A 20,689-nucleotide genomic window follows, 5' to 3' on the forward strand; every position below is an offset into this window, starting at 1 on the left:
TCAAATGGTCATTTTGTGGGTGTAGTATTTCTTTAAGTTTGAGCACAATTAAAAGTCAGACATTGTAAAAAGTGAGATTTTGATGTCACTCTTTATTATTAAGCTGGTCTAAGTGCTATAGTAATACTTCGAAAGCAATAGAAATTCCGTAGTAATTCAGTTACATTTAGGAAGACCGTAAGAGGTTTTTTTGCACACTGAAGCATGTATGTTCTAGTAGAAACTCAAAATATAAGTATGATTTTTCTCCTCAAAGTGGTAAGAGGCAAAATCAGGCAACACATTCAACGGTTTCTGTCTGTGCTAGTTCTTTCAACGTTGACTTGGCATGTTGTGCCCTTATGCCGTGTTCACACCAAAAGCGAAGTGAATTTTTCACGTGTTTAGTTTACATGTAAAGTCAATGCACAGATGCGAATATAGGCGAGTAGATGCGAGCTCGAGCCTGGCAGCGCGAATGAGGCGAAATTGCAAAATTCGCTTCATTCGCTTCATTCGCTCAAATTGAAATATTTCAACTCGGGCGAAAAACTTGCGTGATGCTGTGTTGCAAAAGCCAATCAGCGTTGAGATTCTCCTACTGTCATTCTAACATAAACACAAATGGACCATCGAGTAAACTGACGAGAGGACGCGTCGCGAATATTCGCTTCGCTTTTGGTGTGAACATAGCATTAGCCTTCTGGGTTTGTTTGCCTAGTCAAACTGCGCTATTGTTATTGACTATAAGCCTGGCTTCAGTCCTTTATTCAAACCATATTAGTATTACTGAGTTGTGTCTGCTGAGAAGTATACTACAGTAAACCGTTATGAAACAAACCATTTGACGAAAATACTAATGAGTAACTGATTTATTCTTGAGAAGGTCCGCCATTTCACATAAAAAAGACAGAAAGTCAGGATTATAAAAACTTCTTTGTTGTAAATATTACACAAATCTTCCTCCAAACGGCCAACTGTTCTGTAAATGTTCTCTACAATCTCTGTGAACCATGCTTCTCAGTCAGTTACTGCAGCATGATCTTAGCACTTCTTGTTTTTCACATTTTCTGATGTTTATTATGCAATGGCAAATGACACATCAACGTACTAACGTGTTCTAGGAACTAGTAATGAAACAGTTAAATGTGCAAAGAAGAAAAATAAAAAAAAAGTCTGATACTAGACCAAAAAAATTAAGTCCTGAGGACATGACGAGATGGGATGTGACAGTTCTGTCAAGATTGCCTTTCCACAATCATCACACAGCTCTTGCATCTCTTGCGAGAAATGCATGGATAAAGTCTTCAGCTGTGGGACATTTCAGACAAATACCAACAATGAAGATAACTTGTTCAGCCTTTGTGCTCCTCATCAAAACACTACAATGTTTGGCTTCAGATGGTACAGTATTCCAACTTTTATCTTTGGGAGTTTGTGAGAAATGTACCCTTCTCTTAATGTGAGATTGTTGTGTCATTTACCATGTGTCAGTGTGTCACCTGTGTAAAATTTATTATTTGCCTCTTGCTACAGTTCAATTGTGGTTTTACTTTTGTATTTATATTTTGCAGATTTGGGGTATCAAAACTCAATTCCATTTTTTTCTGCAATAAACATTCAAAGTGCATAATTCTTTCTCAACAGATTCACCATTTCAACTAACTAACAAGGACACTGGTTTTTGTTTGGTTAAAACAAACAACAACTGCAACGACCTACGCTGGACAACTAGTGATCGACTTCTGGTTCCAGAAAGGAAGAAGTGCCTGGGAGTCCAGGGGAAAAGTGTGGGAAGTGAAATAAACCTCTACGATTGTGACGAACACAGCGACCTCCAAAAGTGGGAATGCAAGAATCAAACAGTGCTCGCCCTCAAAGACCAAGAGCTTTACATTGAGCTCACTGCAGATACCACAGCAGTCCTCTCCAAAACCATTGGGCCCAATAACCACCTCACAATTTCAGGGACATCCAACGGTGCTTGTGCAAGAACATACAGAGGTACAGTATAAAACAGTGTTGTTTTGAAGGACTTGCACCATTTTCATCGAATTTCAAACACAAAAATAGATACAAAAGATACAAATGTTCTGAAACTAATCTTTGCTTTGTCCTCATCACCTCTTAGAACTCTATGCAATTGGTGGAAATGCCGCTGGACTGCCATGCATGTTTCCCTTCCAGTACGGAGGCCAGTGGTACTCAGACTGCACTATGGTCGACTCAACAGAAACGCCTCTTTGGTGTGCGGTTGAAACAAAATATCAAAGTGAACGCTGGGGTTATTGCCCAAGTACTTGTGAGTACTGCCTTTAAAAATGTATGTTCTTTTAATACTGCAGTGGGATAAAGCTATATTTACAATGCTAGCGTATACTAATTAAAAAATAGGTGAGTCATGAAAGGCCAGTGTAGCAACATCACTAATTACATATACACAAGATTTTCTTTTAAAAATGAACTTAAAAAGAAAATCAAAAGTCAAGCTTTACTCAACTGACTTCCCATAGAGACATATCACTCTTCATGTGGAGAGGCGTTAAGGTTTGCCCTAATAGTTGCTATGTTTTAAAAACAAAATTGTAGTTTCTAAAGGGGTCTTACAAGTTGCAAAATCTAGCGAGAAGATGACCAAGTTGGCAACACTGTCACGAGGTGTATGGCGTGATTAATTCCCACAGCACCTTATTTCATCTAGGGCCTACCACCAGATTAAAGTTAAGTCAACCCCCATCATTTAATGAAAACAAAAATATACAGCCTTAGGTTACAGTCATACTTTGAAGCAAACAAAACATTAATTGTTTGTTTGTTCATAGCCAAAGAAGGCTGGACTATACACCCAACAACAGGAGCATATTACCAGCTCAACACACAGTCAGCTCTGACTTGGAATGAGGCTGAAGTCAACTGTAAACAGCAGGGCGCCTCCCTGCTCAGCATCACCGATCCTCACCAGCAGGCTTACGTCACAGGTAAGGTGACACGGTCATACTTAATGTTTTGATAAATGGGAGTATTTGGAATGGAAACTATTACGTTGTCGAAATAATCAGGAACTTTGAGCCCTACTAACAATCAGTGACATAGGGACAGACTCGATATATTGTCAGTTTTGGTCAACATTCTCCCAACAGCACTACTAGGTACAAGGGGCAATAAGCTTTGGACTGGGCTGGTCCTGAATCCAGAACATGGCTGGAAATGGTCCAATGGGAGGCCTTACCGCTACCTGAAATGGGACTCAGGTAGTTTTTCCTTTTTTCAAATCTGTTATATTTAAGTGGTTATATATTAATCAATAAGTAATATTATTATTTGATTGGCCAAAAAATATCTGTTTAAAAAAATATAATCTGTTGTACTGTTCGATGTTTAAAAAAACTGGAAAGTAAACATGACACTTTTTTTTACGTGGGTGTTTTTTGCAAGAATATAACACTGAGACAAATCTGAGAGCTGATATGATGCCGTTTGCAAAACCAACAATGTCAAGTACAACCATTATCTTTTTCAAGGACATCCACTTCCTATTTCGGGACACAACTGTGCAATTGTTGATCCCGCTGTTCAGTACTCCTGGCAAAGTTCCCCTTGCAGCAAGAAACTTGGGTACATCTGCTACAGTGAAGCGGCCGAAGTACTGCCTGCACAAGGTAAAGACAAATATCTATTCTTTTGTACCGTACTAATCCCTTCAGAAGAGTATAGCTACACTGTATACTGTTTCCGTCACTCAGTCAGTATTTATTTGGTCTTTTCATGATCAGATGGTGTGACAGGATTTTGTTCAAGACCTTGGATTTACTACACTGGCCACTGCTTCCACCTCAATCGTAATGAGAAAACATGGTCTGACGCTCAGAGAGAGTGTCGTAATGAAGGAGGGGACCTGGTCTCCATCAGCAATGTGGAGGACCAAAGCTTTGTCATCTCTCAACTTGGATACAGTACGTGAAAATAAAAAAATAAGAGTGTGAATTAAGAATGTACAACCAACAATCATTCATTGTCATGTGCTGAGAAGAAGATGACAGATCCTGTCACAGTTTTTTTTCATGATCAGTTCAGTTATATATCCGATGGTCTAAAAAGCTGCACTTCCCAATAAATGCATGGCAATGTCTTTGTTATGTAGCATCTATACACTTTTTATCCAAATGTTAAAAATGCTCAATACAAAATTCAGAGCATATCTATTGCTTCCACACGGCTTTCAACATGGCAACTGCTCATCCGGCGGCTGGCAGCTAATGGTTCTAACAGCACAAACAGTGCAAACAACAGCAACAGTGCTGACAGACCTAACAGTGTTGACTTGAGGGGGAACAGGATGTAGGGGACCGGGCAGCGGGAATGAGGCAATTCAGGTGAACGACGCAAATATGTGAAATTCGCCTCATTTGCGTGACGCTTTGTCACGGATCCCCATCAGCATTGTGATTCTCCTCCTGACGTCCTGACGTTGTTGAGTCAGAATTAATTCCCTTATGTAGGTCCTTACTAACATGTTAACAGGGTTCACACTCTTTTCTAATGGTCATTTTCCAGGACATTTTCAGTGATGATCTATCTGGTATGCAAGACAGGGGTCACGCTAATGAATCCCTTTTTTTCTTATGAATAACACTTAATCACTGCTGCCTAAACACCAATAACACAAATAGAAGCCTACAATTTTGCCTACTGACAAATCTCGACTAAAACTTTACATAGGCTACCTAAATGTAAGATTCAACGTAACAGTTGTGGTTGCTCGGATTATTAACTGCCACTGACGTTTGATACTTAAGCCTCTTTACTATTAACATTGGACAATTTAACAAATCAATCACACCCACAATGGGCTTACGCTAAAAAAAAGACAAAAAGTTAAACATTTAATGTCATTTTATGGTCTATTTTAACTAAACAATGCAGCATTGGGTTTTAAGAGACAATGCTAGGAAAGTAAAAAGGTACAGTTAGCCAGTATTTAGCAGTTGTTTAACTCACATACAGTTGGGCTTCCATTCATTGTTTTATCCCCTACTTCCCGTTCATTATTGTCCCACTCATGTCCCATCAATGCCCAAAACACATTTGAAATCATTGCTCCTAACCAGAGTTGAATTACAAACCTTAAACCTTCACAGGCAAAACAAGCTAGCTTTGTCAAACTTTAGCAACTGAACCAAACATGCTAACCAATTTAAAGTTAGTCAACCTTTTAAAACAGGTTCGGAAGAAAGCAATGTTATGTCATCCAACCTGCATGTGCTACCATGTGGCAGTGTGTTCACGGCGTTTCAACAACATAACTAGGAGCAGCCTATTCAGAGTACTCTTCATAGTTATCATATAAACATTTTTAAGATCCTGAACATAGTTTATCCCTTTCAAATAGCAAAGTTAATCATTTTGGGAAACTCTGATAAATAGACAACACAAATTTTCACGGACATTTTACTTTTTCTATCATTTTCCATGTGTTTTCAGTGACTGGGAAATTTGTCAACATTTTTCCAGGTTTTCCAGGATACATGGGAACCCTGATTAAGTTAATTGCAAATAGTTTACAGAAAATCATTTCAATTGTCCATCTCTGCAGTATCCATGGATGAGCTTTGGATTGGACTTAATGACAGGAAGACAGAGGGGCTGTTTGACTGGATTGACCACTCTACTGTCCGTTTCACTAGCTGGGAATATGGGAAACCTGCTGCCTCCTCTGATATAAAGGACTGTGTTGTCATCATGGGAGAGGTAAGAAACATCATGTGGGTATGGTGCACATGTCACCTTTGTGTTTATGCACATAACATACATTTGAGAAAGCACAATCAAATGATGCTCTTTAACAGGATTTATCATTTTGCCGCCTGATGTCGGCAAAATAAGCTTTTGTGTTTAATTAATTAAACATGTGTTCAATTGATACATTGTCACCTGTATGTCTGTGTTTACAGTATTATTTAAAATGTTTGTAGTTTTAAGACTAGTGAGTTTATTGACATTTGATTCCCCCTTGCATTGACTAGTACCTTTCAGTAGATCCAGTCTCCACATTCACATTTGACGGTACTTTGTTGCAGAATGGGAACTGGGCTGACCGTGTGTGTGAGGAGAAACATGGCTCCATTTGTATGAAGATGAGTGCCTCAAAACCCACTGGAGATGAAGTGCAACAGGATGTAGGCTGCAAAACTGTGTGTTAAGTTTATTTATTTTGAATCAATAAAATCTCTTTATTGCTTGGTATGAAATGAATGCTAATGTTCCTACTTACTATGTTATAATTATATGAAAGGCTGTATGTGTTTAGGCATGTTTCCCCAAGTGGTCGAACAAAAGTTTCTTTTAAAAATCCATAACTGCAGCATTAAACAAAATGTCTAACTTTATAATACTTTATACTAGTTTTAGGACAAGTTTACATGTATAATGTTTGTGATTGTAGTGATTGATATGGCATAGGTTTGAAAAGTTATTGAAAAATGAGACAGCCATGGTGAAAGTTGGCTGAGATCTTGCTCTCTGCTTTTTCTCCCTCTAAAAATGGATTTGAAAAAAAAGATTAAAAAAAATAATAAATCAAATTCACTTTTTTCCCCTCCAACAATCCAGGGATGGAAAAGACATGGCTCTTACTGCTACTTTATAGGGATACAGACCAAAACTTTTAATGAAGCCAAAGAGGACTGCAAGAGCTCAGATTCTTACTTAGCTGATGTTTCAAATAGGTAAGAACCTTTCTTTTTCTGCAAATGTTCCGATCAACACAACATTTCATGGGCTCAAATACATTGACATTTACGGAAGGAATTCAAACAGAAAAAGCGATCCCACGCTCCTAATTTTGTAATTATTCCCAGGGTGGACAATGCCTTCCTTGTCAGCTTTGTAGGGTGGAGACCAGACAAATACTTCTGGTTAGGCCTCTCAAATCAGAAAAACATTGCTCGATTTGCGTGGACCAACAGAGAATCAGTGAGTTTTACTCACTGGAACGCTAAAATGCCAGGTATGGAAAAAAGTTCAACTCCATCTGTAAGATGTGTCCAAAAGTGGTATCACAATTGACATTTCACCATTTCTCCCTTGACAATGCAAGGTCACCGACAGGGCTGTGTTGCCATGACAACAGGTTTTCTGGCAGGCCTTTGGGATGTGCTGCCCTGTACCAATAAGGAGAAATACGTCTGTAAACACCTGGTAGAGGGGGTAGTTTTAACAACTGCACCAACCAGTTTTCACCCTACCATGTGTGCAAATACCTGGAAGCCAATTGGATTAAGAAACGATTGTTATAAGGTGAGCCATTTAAAACAAAAAAAAGTGTTTGGGTTTTGAGGTAGGCTTCAGCCTTGGGCAATATGAGAAGGTTATCGTTTTAATGATATTGGTTGGCCACGATAATGGTCTTCACGTACCCACGATAACAGAAAGATATTCAACTATGCAACGCCAGTTATGGCGCTGCATTTAGTCTCTCTCTTCCCTTTTGATCTTGATTTTCCTATGCCTCACGACATTGTTAAAAAAGTAACAAAATGCTAACATAAATCTGATGTAATTACTAAGGCTGATTGGTGTCTCTTTGGTCTGTCTTTTGCATTTTATAGATGTATTTGCCTACCCCAAAAATGTATGTGTTTGTGTATGTAAGAGTGGCGCTGTATGCTATGACTTATAAATTTACATATACAAAGAATGCAAAGACATTAAAATACTGTTTGATGTTCAAAGTCACACTACCAAAACATTTTAAACCTCTTTGTCATCTGGTCAAGTTGTTTTCACCACAACCCTCAAAAAAGAGGACCTGGTATGAGGCAAGAGATTACTGCAAGGCCATTGGAGGAGACCTGATCAGCATCCACAGTGCTGACGAGCTACTAACGCTTCCAAACAAGTACAGTATGACCTGTCACATATCAAAATTGAGAAAATACAAAACTGGTTGCAGCATAAGATGAAGGTTGGCTAGTGTCCAGCAGAACATGGAACAGTACCTTACATGTTTTTTCATATGTCATCAATACACCAATCATATAATATAATCCTTGTCCATCATAGCAACCAAAAAGCCTGGATTGGGCTAAGTGCCCCTGACTCAGGCACCGGTTATGTATGGAGCGATGGATCGCCAGTAAGTTAACAGGTTTCTACTTAAAAAAACTTAAAATGAGTGAGCATTTTTGCACTTCTGGTTCCCGTGTCTCAAAGCCAATGTTTTTTTTGAATGGGTTTTGGTTAGATGGCAGAAATAAGGTTTGTGGTTAACACAAGCTTAAGATATTTTAACATTTTGTTCTGAGATATAAAATATGTCTCTTGTGAACTTGAAGCTTTTACTTCTCTTATATGTAATGTGCTAGCGAAACTGTGTAAGTATCATAAACCTGCGTTTGCCACAGAGCTTATTTTCGGCAACAATTTAAAAATCCAATTACAAATCCCATTGGCTTTTTGTCGAGGAAACTGGTGCGATGTTGACCTAAAAAAAATACATCATCCCTGCAGCACTATATAAAATTATAAATTAAAATGTGATTTTTTTTGTTCACTTTTGTTTACAGCTGCAGTTCCAAGACTGGGATGATGGAGAGCCAAACAATAAAAACAATGTGGAATCTTGCACTGAATTCTGGATGACTCACGAGCGTATGAGTGGGTCTTGGAACGATGTGCAATGCGAAAAATACCACAGTTGGCTGTGCCAGATTCGTGCAGGTAGAATGGGTCAGCGTTGTCTACTATGACTCCAGAGCCCAAGTTAGAAGTATAATTTCATACTATTTATGTCATTACAGGAGTGACTCCAAATCCGACTCCAGACCCTGTCGCTCCTGGTAAGTGGGCCATTTTTCCTATGCAACCTGTGGTGGAAATTCCCAATACAATTTACTATACTAATAAACAATTTGTACTAGTACTATCTATGTCCCGAGATGAGTCTCAATGAGCGTTGAAATAATGATCAAATAACAAATGAATGTCCTTGCGGTATTTTATTTCTTTGCATGAAAGAGCCAGAAGTTTACAGAGTCACCGGGAGCCTGCAAAGTACTGAACTCAAGAGCAAGGCTGCTCACCTCTGGTATATATGGGAAAATCACAGAGAAGGGGTGACCAGGTTTACAATTCAGTGTCTGCCGGCTCGGTTCTGAGTTAGCATCTCCTGACAATGAATGTGTATTGGAGGGGGTATGAAGACCAAAAGGGGTGCATGAATGTCAAGGAGAGGGAAGAAAGACAAAGGAGAGGAAGAAGACCAAAAGGTGGGTATGAAGATCAGGTGAGGAGGAAGGACAGAGGTGGGAGAAGGCCAAGGGGTGGGGGTATGAATGACAAAGAGGTGAAGGGGCATGAGGAGCAGGGAGGGGGGGATAACACCTTCCCACAGTGTAATACTATCATACAGAGAGACAAGGTTCTCCACCTTTAGAGTAAAATCTTCACATCATAGTACATTTCATTCAAAACCTTTACACTGTATACTTCCAACATACACTAATATAATTTTCCATTACAAACCACATAGAAAACATAGGGAATACCCCTTTAGCCCAAACCTTATTTGCTATTGTATCCTTTAAATCTGCTGCTGCGGTTACTTCTCTGTGGGTTAATCCTCCTTTAATAATTGTGGCTAAACATTTCTACATTTAAACATCAAACTTCATACTCCAAGAACAAGCACACAGTCATGCCAGCGGCTGTGAATCTGTATTAAATACTAACATTAAAATGCAAACATGTCGTGAGAACATGAAGATCTGCAGCTAATTTCCTGGTAAGCATAACAGTTGCTGAGTTATTTCACTCAAGGCCACAATGGTGAGCTTCATGGTGGTACAAGAGCAAAAGTCTGGAGATCCCAAAAGTCAATATGATACATCAACTGGAAGTGCCGTTTCAATCCACAAAGTAGAAATTTGAGATATTTCCCAGGACAAGTGAAAACTTTGTCCTGCTGGCGGCACTGGTGAACATGTCGGAGGATTACCAAAATCAGTTCAAACTTTGGGAACCATGAATGTCTTTTCAATCCATACAGCCATGCTGCTTGCATGGCAAGACAGCAACATAAATCTGAACCTGCACATGTACTTTAATATATTTCATTTTTCTGACATGTTTTTTCAGACTACAATCGGACCTCAGATGGGTGGCTAGAATGGAATGGGGCTCAGTATTACTTTAACAAACAGTCAATGGCCATGGAAGAAGCTCGTAGCTTCTGCCTACAGAAGCATAGTGACTTGGTAGTTATCAACAGTGAAGCTGAAAGGGTCTTTTTATGGAAACAGGTGAGGAGTTACATTTATTCTTCATTGCTGACATTACTCATTGGCCATGGCATTTAAGATCAGAACATACTGCAATGTAGGTACCGCTACACTGTGTACCTCTGTCTGTTTGTGTGCAGGTGTCCAGAAGTTCTGGGTCTTACTGGATTGGCTTGAACGTAGATCTCGATAAAACATACGAGTGAGTGAGTTAAAGTTAAAGTGAAAGAAACGTTTAAAACTATGTGACATGTAGATAATGTGATCCATTGAATAATGATTTTGGCTGGATGTAATTTCATTGGAACATTTTTGGAATGGCCTAGGTAAGGGTAGGGGTGAAACAGAACACAGAATTCTCAGGTTAATGTTTATATGTTGGTTCACTGTTTGGTATGTTTTCGGTACAATGGGGAAAACAAAGAACATGCATACAAAATGTATTATTTCATTTATTTGGAAAATTATTAACATTCAACAGTTGCTCACTGGCCATAATAATTACTTTAACAGTTAAGACACTTAAATACAGGAATATTGCACATGTGAACATATAACATACTATATGCTTTAATTCTGTATTGTCTACGATCGAGTGTGGTAGCATATAAGCAGCACTAAACACTCTATAGAATTAGATAGGTAAACAAAATGAATCTCCAGTAGGTGATGTCGTCGTAAATTAAATGTTTTAGGTGTAACCCTGCATTCCCCTAGGTAGTTCTGTTGGTTTGCAATTATCTGCCAACCTCTGTCCCATTACACATACTCGAAATAGGAATTACATAAGAAGATAAGAGTTAATATAAAGTAGTTTTTAATGCAGCTTTATTTATAAAACAGTAAAATGATTTATTTGAACAAAATCTGGTGGATTATACTGGATTTGAAAAAGAGTTTATTCAAGATTTTTCAATATAAGAATATTTATTATATTTATAAAAACGTACAATGCAAGATTGACCAAATGGATAATAGATTTGTTGGAATACGTAATGTTCCATGTGGTTCGCCCACTCGTCCTTACTGCTTACAATGTAATTTCCCTTTCTTTTACTGTCTGCTTTGACAATCATGGAAAATGTATAGCTCGCAAATTATGAAGTGCTGACTCAAGACCGCTTGCCCGTAATCCAACATCTAGGATGTCTCTCACCTGGATATTGTAAATGTCATAATGCCCGACAATGACATTGCTGGTCTTTACCATTGTTTTTGACCGAAAAAAACTATTCGGTTTCAAAACAAATCACTTATAAAAACAACATGGAAAAGAAAGTAAGAGTGTGCCATGGATGTGTCTTTTAAATTTTGAACTGATTTTATTGTGCTCCAAAAAGTTGGATGGATGGTTCTCCAGTGGTGTTTCAAAGGTGGGATGAAAATCAACCTCTTTTCCTACGCAATGATGAGAATTGTGCTGTCATGACTGAATATACGGGTGAGTAAATTAAAATTGACAAATCTTAACTAGCATACTTTCATATAATGAATTAAATAAAGAACTAGTCTGAGATTTGATTGTAAATTTAAATGTGCATTTTTTCCATTATCTATTTTTTTTTATATTTTGGATTGGTTTACAGGGTTCTGGCATGTTTATAATTGTGGATATGAGTGCTACTCCATTTGTAAACGCAGTGGCTCACCACCTGCCAACGCCACCATAGCACCAACAGTTCCTCCAAAAGGTGGCTGTCCACAAAACTGGAAACAATTTGACTCAAAGGTCAGAGGTCACTTTCATTTTGTATAGTTGGCAGCCTTGGGATACAGCTAATGTTGAATGAAAAAAGGCCCTCAATCTGACAAAGCATTGATCTATTTGTGGATAGTAAATGAACTGCTCTTTTGAGATATCACACAAAGCTGTTGCTTTTTCCAATATAGTGTTACAGCATCATTAATAACCAGAAGGAGACGTGGCATGGAGCAAGGACACAATGCAAAGCAATGGGAGGAAATCTGGCTACAATTCCGTCGAGACAAGTGCAATGTGTGTTTTATGTTGGGTTTTTTTATATTTCAGACAAATGCATACCATGCACATTGGATAGGGATGTTGACAATTAACCTTTAACTGACAATAAGAATGTTGAACTCAATAATATATTGCTAGAAACAAGTCTATAATCTAGTGTCACATGACAATACAATAAATAACATTCCTGAAAAACACTGGCATCAGTCAGTATCAGTCATTCCACCTGTCCTCCTCCCTCTGCTGATGAGTCAGTGCATGCAGGTACCGCTGGTAGAGAGAGAATGGGCTGCTTTTACAAGAATTAACCAGATTCTAAGATACAGGAGGCAAATTAAGCTAAACAGTTAGTTAACAGTTAGTGAACAGTTAGACTACATACAGATAGCTTTTGGTTTGGCTTGTTGTAACAATTCACTAGTAGCCAAGCTAGCTTGTAAAACCCAGGATGTCCGAATACAAAATTAAATTTTAGGTTTACTGTCAAAATAAACATCATGGTTTTGCGGTTTTACACGATAATTAATCAGAATATTTCGTCCATGTCATAGAAGTGTGACCAGGACACACAAAACCAACTCTATAGCCGTCGCCATCTTGGACTACGGCTGTTGAAATCTTGACTATTAGCAACCAGTGACCGATAGTGACCATATTTGAACTGCGGATAAGTGACTGGTAGCAGTAGCGACCTGTCAATCACAAGGTTGTCAGCCCTAAAGCATACCCTGCTTTATGGTCACTTTTAATCAAAATCGCATCATAATTTACAGAATGGGAATCATGCTGTATTGAGGAAGACTTGAAACTAGCGATTGCGACCATAAAGTCAGGTTTTCCAATGTTTATTGGGGTAATAAATCAAGTGAGAGTGAGTCTACAGCTAATAAAAACAAATACTGTACATGAACATAATGTTTTGCACCTGTGTGACTAGAATTAACTAGTCAGTAAGACACAATACAAGCCTTTTTTTTATTTTAATAGTCTTGGTAAATGCCCAAAATACACATTGAGAATGTCAGAGAAAATTTTTCAAATGGCACTGTTTTGATTTGGAACTTTGATTTTCAAGTTTTGATTTGTACATTGTTAGAACATGGGCAATTGCTCATGGAAAAACAAAAGACTTCCACTAAGTCAAAATATCATAAGGCTAATTCACTAGGTTGAACACTCTCAATGTAACGAACCGGTGCCCGTTAGTTTTGAGTAATGCCACAGTGGCGCACATACCACAGAAAAATGATCGGCTAACCAGCCCTGCTAGCAGACTCCAGCTGGAATGCTGCATCATATAGTGAACCAAACTAAGCTGGCTTGAGCCACCTGCCAGACCACCAACTTCTTTGTCAATTATAAGAGCTCCACACTGTCAAGGTTGGAGAGCAGGCAGTAGGGGATGGACCCGAACGCAGAGATTAAACGAGGAAGCCGCAGAAACTAGGCAATAATTTAATTTTAAAAAAGCTTACAAGCTGGAGTCCAACATAACAGGCAGGGAACAGAAAGAAATGCTACAGGCACATAACTAACCAACTTAACTGAAGACACAACTAACTGAGGGGTTGCCTTAAAAAAGCAGGAAAGAAGTATAACATCTATTATTACCAACACTTGAAATAATGAAGGCACTTGCAAATGACAAGGTAGTACAACATGTAAACCATACTTTGGTGTTTCATTTTTTACCTCTTTAAGCAGGAAACACGAAACCTGAAAAACATGAAAGAAAGGAACAAACAAAAAAGAATACACAAAACACAAAATTCTCCATAAAAGAACTATGCAACAAAGTCTAGTCTAAACATAAGGTCAGAGGGCATGAGCAAGACTCACAACGATGGCTGGTACTAACAAGTTTTAAAATGTAACCAGTGGCCATTCAGGGAAGTTTTCCTGCTTTCTTTTGTTGTTGTTAAAGGAGACCCACACACTGATCAAGAGCGTTGTAGGAATATTTTGTTTATTTTTTATTGATTTAGTTATTATTTATTTTGACTGGTGGCCACAAATGGTTAAATGATGTGATCAATATGTGTTAAATTTTCAGTGTTTTTGAATGCTGAATTGGCTGAGGCACCTGCAACATACCTGTGGATTGGTTTGTATAGGTTTGGTAACCCTTCATATCTCTGGACTGATGGCAAACCAAGTGGATACGGCAATTGGGGAAATGGTGTAAGTGAAAAGTATTCTTTTTTTTTTCAAATAACCGTTTTTCATGAAAATGTGACTATTTCTCTATTGTTGAAGCGCTGCCATCCTCCAATCAGAGTGATTGAGGAGCCTTTTTTGGGGTATAGTTACGGAACAGGGTGATACAAAAACATATGATTAGTTGATGCTTCAGGTTGCATTTGAGTGCTGAAACCCCGTAATGTAGCGTCGGGTGTCAATTTAGTAGCTTATCCAGTTGGTAGCTTAATCTCACAGGCTTCCATTGAAAATGACTTGTAGCCTGTTGCTGTGTCCTTCATAGTGTGGACACAGCATTAGACGAAAAACAGCGGACAACGCTGTGGTAGCGGCCTGTCAATCACAAAGTAGCCACGCACCAAAGCATACCCAGCATAAGGGTGCCTTGGTATCAGATGGCGAGGGGGATGTAACTGGTTTAGGTTTACACACCCATGTTGGGCCAAAAAGCTCTTTGTTGAGGCCGAGAAACGTCCCAAACACAGCAAAATAATAAGAAAAGAGAAAAGACAGGCAGATGGCAGGGTCCCTGTAGATACGGACACTGCCACATTCCTCTAGTTGGGCATTAGTGAGGATTAAGTGGGATTATTTAAATATTTTTAGGAAAATGCTGCATATTATACCTTTAACATGTTAAAACTTTAAATGCAAAACTTTGTAAACTTAGAGCCTAAACCAATGAGGTTATGCCTCAAGTACACACAACCTTTGTTCAGTGTTGTGATCTGCATGTGTATTGTTTGTAATAAGTTTTTGGGTGTATTGCTAAACATTTCTGACACATTGTTTGTTTCCATTCCAGAGGCCGTTTTACATTGATCATGAATCTGATTTCCTGCATTACTTTTTTTCACCACGGGGTCGTGAGGTAATAAAACTTAAATTACCGTTATTTTATAAAAATATTTATGTATGTCTAAATAAATAAAATAAATACCCTTATATATCATTTAAGAAGTACAGAATACAGTATAGAAAGAATTGGGTGCCCTGCTATCTCATTGATTTTGCTCTTGGTTGTGATTAACATACTATGCACTTACATTAGGGCTGCCTCGTGGCTAATAGTATTTTGTGAATCATTTTTTGTGGGAACAAAAACATGCTATCAGTGCCATGGATCTTACCATAGATTACTCTTTACCTCACTAATGCTGTGTTTCACCAGAAAGTATGTGTATTGATGACTGGCAATCCCAACTTTGGTATTGGGAAATGGTTCGCTCAGTCCTGCAATGACACCAATGGATATGTCTGTCTTCGAAATGTTGGTGAGCCTATTCTCTGCCGTTTCTCTTGATTGCATTTCCTATGGCTTAGAATGATTACTATTATTATATTACTTTTACCCTAATTGACAGAACATAACACCATCAGCAGTCTGCAGATTTGTTATCAAAGCTCAGCAATGATCATAATTAGCATTTCAACTGTACAAACACAGCCATATTCAAACAGGTCAAATTGTTTAAATGGGATGAGTGAGTCATTTTTTTCTTTTCAGTAAAATGGGAAAAAATTACTTTATACTACAACAGAGCCACTGAGTTTAAAGAAAAAACTGAACTAACTTTGTCTAACTTGTCACTCTTAACAGATCCTTCTCTACCAGACTCCCCTGAATCAACAGCGACCGACTATGTCAAAATATTTAATGACTCTATCAAGCTTGTTTCTCAACAAATGAACTGGGATGCAGCCCAAAAGCACTGTGAAAGTGAAGGTGCCAAACTGGCTAGCCTACGAAACCAGTGGTCACTGAACTATGCTGAGCTGCTGGCTTTGACTGTCAAAAGTCCTGTGTGGATTGGACTTAACAAAATGGAGGTATAGGACAGAAAGCCTCTTTTAAACTGAAGATCCTCAAAATTATGTTGTGTTTTTTTATAACAAATACTCAACTCAATTTATATTATTGATGGCGTTTATGAAGCTTAATGTTTTCCACACGTTTGTCCATGATGTAGCATTCAATCCTGATAAAGCAGCATTGATGTACTTATATTTTCAGATTAGTAAACATTTAACAGACTTTTTCAGGAGTGTTGCAAACAGCTAAGTGCAAGAAAGGGGAGGGAGTTCCCAATTTGCTTAAAAAATAACAATAATTACAGATTTTGTTGAAAAAATGATCATATTATGCTGATCTTTGCTTTCAGACTGGCGGTTATTTCAGATATATTGATGGCTGGCACATCACCGTAACCAATTGGGGTAGACAGGAACCAAACACATACCGACCTTGCGTGTTCGTGGATGTAGACGGAACATGGAAGACTGCTGACTGCGATCAGACCATGAATAGCATTTGCATGAAGTCTACAGGTAAGACTCATGTTATTTTAATAAATTCTTGTGTGACCCATCCTTAATTTGACCCTGTATTGTCCACATTTATCCTGCCTTTATCTGTTTGGCACATGGTAACAATCATTATCATTGTATTTGATTTTTGATGTGACATTGTTCTCTTGCTCTACGATTGTCAAATAGGTGCTTACTTCAGCATATTCAATTCGAAAAGCAGGCACTATACAGTAATTAGTTGATTCAACTATCATGAATGTCTCTCTCATTCACAGATGTGGCACCAACCGAGTCAAGTTCTTTTCCAGGATTTTGCCCTGACGACATAGACCAGAAAACCAAAAAATGGCTACCATTTAGGGGTTATTGTTACTTATTTTTCACAAAAAGGGTGGAGTGGCCAGAGGCATCTGTTCAATGTGTCATACATGGTGAGTGGTTACTATGGATGGACTAGTACATATTCTTAATCACTCAATTGTGTTTAGCTTCAACTAAACACCTACTGTTTTATGTGTGGTTGTTTGTGAAGGTGGAAATCTTGCCAGCATTGAAGATCCGTCTGAACAAGCATTCATTCAAAGCAATATTGAAATATTTCAAGACAACGAACTCTCATTCTGGATTGGCTTGTATAAAACTCACAGAGGTACAGTAACGATGTCTGATCTTTCATAAAAACAAACTATAAATTAAATATAAACTATTATTTTGACATTAAGAAGCAAAACGATCTTTGTAAAACAGAAGCTCTGAAACAAAGAAGTGATCAAATGACTGCAGCTTCATCATTTATGCCTGCTGAAAAGAGAACCCAACAGACATAGAAACTATGATTGGTCAACAATAAGTAAAGAATTAATATATACATCTACGCATCAATATCTTTATTTAAAATATGGATGTGTAATGTTAAAAGGCATCGTTCATTGTGCCAAACCCGTCAGGAATTGTCATCAAGCTCTGCAGCTGCCCTCAGATCTACAGAATTTAAGCATCTTTAAAATGTTAAATTCTTTTAAATTTGATGGCCCAACGCCTCTTTAATTGACCTTATTTCCAGCTCTGATAAACCTGGTTGTGAACATAGTGGAGCATTAAAGGAATACTTCACCCTTCAAATGACAATTGTGTATCAATTAGTCACTGAGTCTACCTTGAATTCTTGAAGAAAACTTTGGCATGCTTCAACAGTGAACGGAGAATCTGAAAACACATCGGATCCTTGATAAGTTGAAGTAAATGGAGGCCAGGTTTAACGCCAGCAAAACTACATCAAAACATTTGTTCAAAAACTCTCATAACCAGTCGTATGATCAGTCAACTCGTTCTTTTTCCCAACTCGTCACATACTGGCACTTTATCAGGACGTCTTGGCATCACTTTCTAACGCACTGGGTAGCTCAGCGCATTAAACTCTGATGCTCCTTGAAGTGAACATTTGGTAAACGTTGTGAATTCAAACAAAAACACTTAAATAAGTGAAGGAAAAGTTCATGATTTGGGTTAAGTTAAAAACTTTTGAAAAGTGAAAGTGAAACTAAAGGTTAGGCACACAAAGACAAACAATGTTGGTTGTTGGTTCCACAGGGGACACAAACAGCTGTCTCCTAGGTTAAAGTCCTGTGTTGGCATAATGCATGTGTTTGGGAAGCACTGCGTATACAACTGGATAAATGAGACTTGGATTATACTACATGAGTTGTATGAGAGTTTGGAAACTCATGTTTTGATATAGTTTTACTGTTGCTAAACCTGGCCTTCATTTACTTCAATTCATCAAGGATCTACTCAGTTTCTTCACTGTGGAAGCATGCGAGAAAAACGACTTTTTCTTCAATAATTCAAGGTGACATGCACTGAGTAATTGACACACAAATGGAAATGTTAAGGGTGACGTATTCCAATAAGCAGCTAAAGAAGTTATACGTTTCCCTGGGTCACATGGCTAAAAGGAGACTGAACGTTATGTTTGGCATTCACCAGGTAGCCAGAAACACACCTACAAATGCTAATGCTGCTCTATGATTGCTGTTAGCTGTCTGCTAAAGTGTTTTCCCCCAAAAAACTTTATAAACACGATAACATGTCAGTGTTCTCAATTTGTTCAGCTGGCCCCAAGTGGCTAATTATTGTGGCTTTGGGGTCAGTACACAATAAACAGAATAAAGGAAATGTTAGGTTATACAAGCACATTTGTAAAACTTATATGTTGAAAAATCGTTTCCATTTACATTGAACTGAAATTCAGTAAGACATAAAAAAATACTTTATCTGGAGAAAAAAAAAAAGGGATTTCTGTTTGTCCTCAGGCATTTGGCAGTGGTTGGATAAAACTGCCGTGGACTACACTTACTGGAATAGAGATCAAACAGATAGCACCGGTTATGGATCGATTAGAGCTACAGATGGGAAATGGATGACAGGGAACGGCTGGTATGAAAGAGGATACATTTGCAAAACACCTAAAAGTGAGATCATCATACTTTTTTAATGAAAGCACTGTTTAACAATAACAGAAATGTGTAACATATAGTGATAAATAAAAAATACATTCATAAATTGATTTAGATATTTAAAGTATAATGCAATGATACACCTTTTGCCAAGTTTTTTTTGTTCATGTTTGTTATCTTTCTAGTATTAAGACGAGCTCCACAGACATCTGGTAAGTTACATCTCTTTATCCTTTTAATTTGACTAATAATAATTATAAATTTGTTCTTCTGACTCATCATCTACTTGCTGGATCTGTACAGTAAATCCTACGGTGGACCCTCAAAGCCATAGCCACAACATTTTGGCAGGTGTGCTGGTCATTACTTTGATTGCCATAGGAACAGTCATCGCCTTGTTTCTCTTCAAGAAGTCTGGACGCCGTTTACCTATCCCTGAAAAGTTATCTACTTTTGACAATCCAACCTTCAATGATGTGGTCGACCCCAATAAACTGGTAGCAAATGCAGAGGAGGAGAACCCTGGGCCTGATAGAGCTGTGTGATGGAAATACCAGCAGAATCTATTTGATTGAATTCAGTGAAGCTTTCCTTTTCTAAAACAATTAAAGTTTTTTATAAGCATTTTAGACAAAAATATTGTACTTTTATGTCCTTTACATTAATCTAATGGTTGTGGTTACTGATAATTCTCCAAGTTCTACATGTAAAATAAACATTGAACCTTGATTAATCTGTTGAATTCATTTTTAAGTTAAGTTAACTGAGACTAAATAAAATAACCTGGAGGAACAGTTTAAGGACAACACTATCAGGGAGTGGATACATCTAAACCTACCAAGGGGCTGCTAGTAAATGGCGATGTTAATGTGTAATCACATTTAAAACAGTTATTCAGTTTTCTTCTTGATGTCCAGAACAAGCAAGACAAGATCAAAACACAACAGTGACATCATCACCACATTAAGTTACCATGGAGAGTGTGTGTTAGTAATTCTTTGAAGTCGTGTTTCTGGTTATCCGGCAAGTCCAATATTCACTTTCCTTCTGGCTCTTTTTTGGAGGCAAAAATATGTAGCTAGCTTTTTAGCTTGCTAAATACTCCAACTTTGTGTGCATATTTCTAAATTAAGACTAAATTAAGACCATGAGTATACTTGTTTTGTGTTTTATTTCAGAAATTCTCTCAACACCCTCACCATTAATTTTTACACATAATGCCATTTTAGTTAAGGGCACAGTAGTTGCTGGAAACACATCTAAGTGGCAATTAGGGTATGCCACTAACGATTTATTTTCTATTGATAATTGTGTCAACTATTTTACTGATTAAATTAAACGATTAACTATCCTCCAACAAAATCTAATTTAAAATAAAATGTTTGTTTATTTTGCCAAACCAAAGGCTTTGTGTTGTATAATCCGGCACAAAACAAAACAAAATACACTGTCCCGGAAATCTTAACCAAAAGTTTTATAATAGAGTA

At 37.8% G+C, this 20,689-nt stretch overlaps 1 protein-coding gene across 1 annotated transcript; it reads left to right on the forward strand.

The window, feature by feature from the left end:
- Nucleotides 1-1,188: 1,188 nt before the first annotated feature.
- On the forward strand, nt 1,189-19,931 carry LOC129088893 (macrophage mannose receptor 1-like). The gene is made up of 31 exons (XM_054596149.1): nt 1,189-1,383; nt 1,627-1,983; nt 2,111-2,281; nt 2,802-2,957; nt 3,120-3,230; nt 3,501-3,638; nt 3,753-3,932; nt 5,573-5,727; nt 6,057-6,170; nt 6,589-6,704; nt 6,837-6,985; nt 7,076-7,275; nt 7,755-7,876; nt 8,041-8,113; nt 8,544-8,697; nt 8,778-8,816; nt 10,114-10,277; nt 10,397-10,458; nt 11,597-11,697; nt 11,843-11,985; nt 12,147-12,252; nt 14,291-14,418; nt 15,242-15,307; nt 15,608-15,710; nt 16,037-16,266; nt 16,599-16,764; nt 17,022-17,177; nt 17,279-17,395; nt 19,059-19,217; nt 19,388-19,414; nt 19,506-19,931. Exons 1-31 carry the CDS (start codon nt 1,191-1,193, stop codon nt 19,745-19,747), a joined length of 4,398 nt encoding a protein of 1,465 aa, XP_054452124.1. The 5' UTR covers nt 1,189-1,190; the 3' UTR covers nt 19,748-19,931.
- The last annotated feature ends 758 nt before the right edge of the window (nt 19,932-20,689 follow it).

Source organism: Anoplopoma fimbria, chromosome 3, assembly GCF_027596085.1.
Source record: "Anoplopoma fimbria isolate UVic2021 breed Golden Eagle Sablefish chromosome 3, Afim_UVic_2022, whole genome shotgun sequence".
NCBI lineage: Eukaryota > Metazoa > Chordata > Actinopteri > Perciformes > Anoplopomatidae > Anoplopoma > Anoplopoma fimbria.

Excerpts from the sequence above, each read along its gene's own strand:
- LOC129088893 (XM_054596149.1), top strand. The coding sequence starts at position 1,191 with ATGACGAGATGGGATGTGACAGTTCTGTCAAGATTGCCTTTCCACAAT. Across the intron at positions 1,384-1,626 it reads ACAATGTTTGGCTTCAGATG|ATTCACCATTTCAACTAACT; the intron begins GTACAGTATTCC and ends CTTTCTCAACAG. Across the intron at positions 8,698-8,777 it reads GCTGTGCCAGATTCGTGCAG|GAGTGACTCCAAATCCGACT; the intron begins GTAGAATGGGTC and ends ATGTCATTACAG.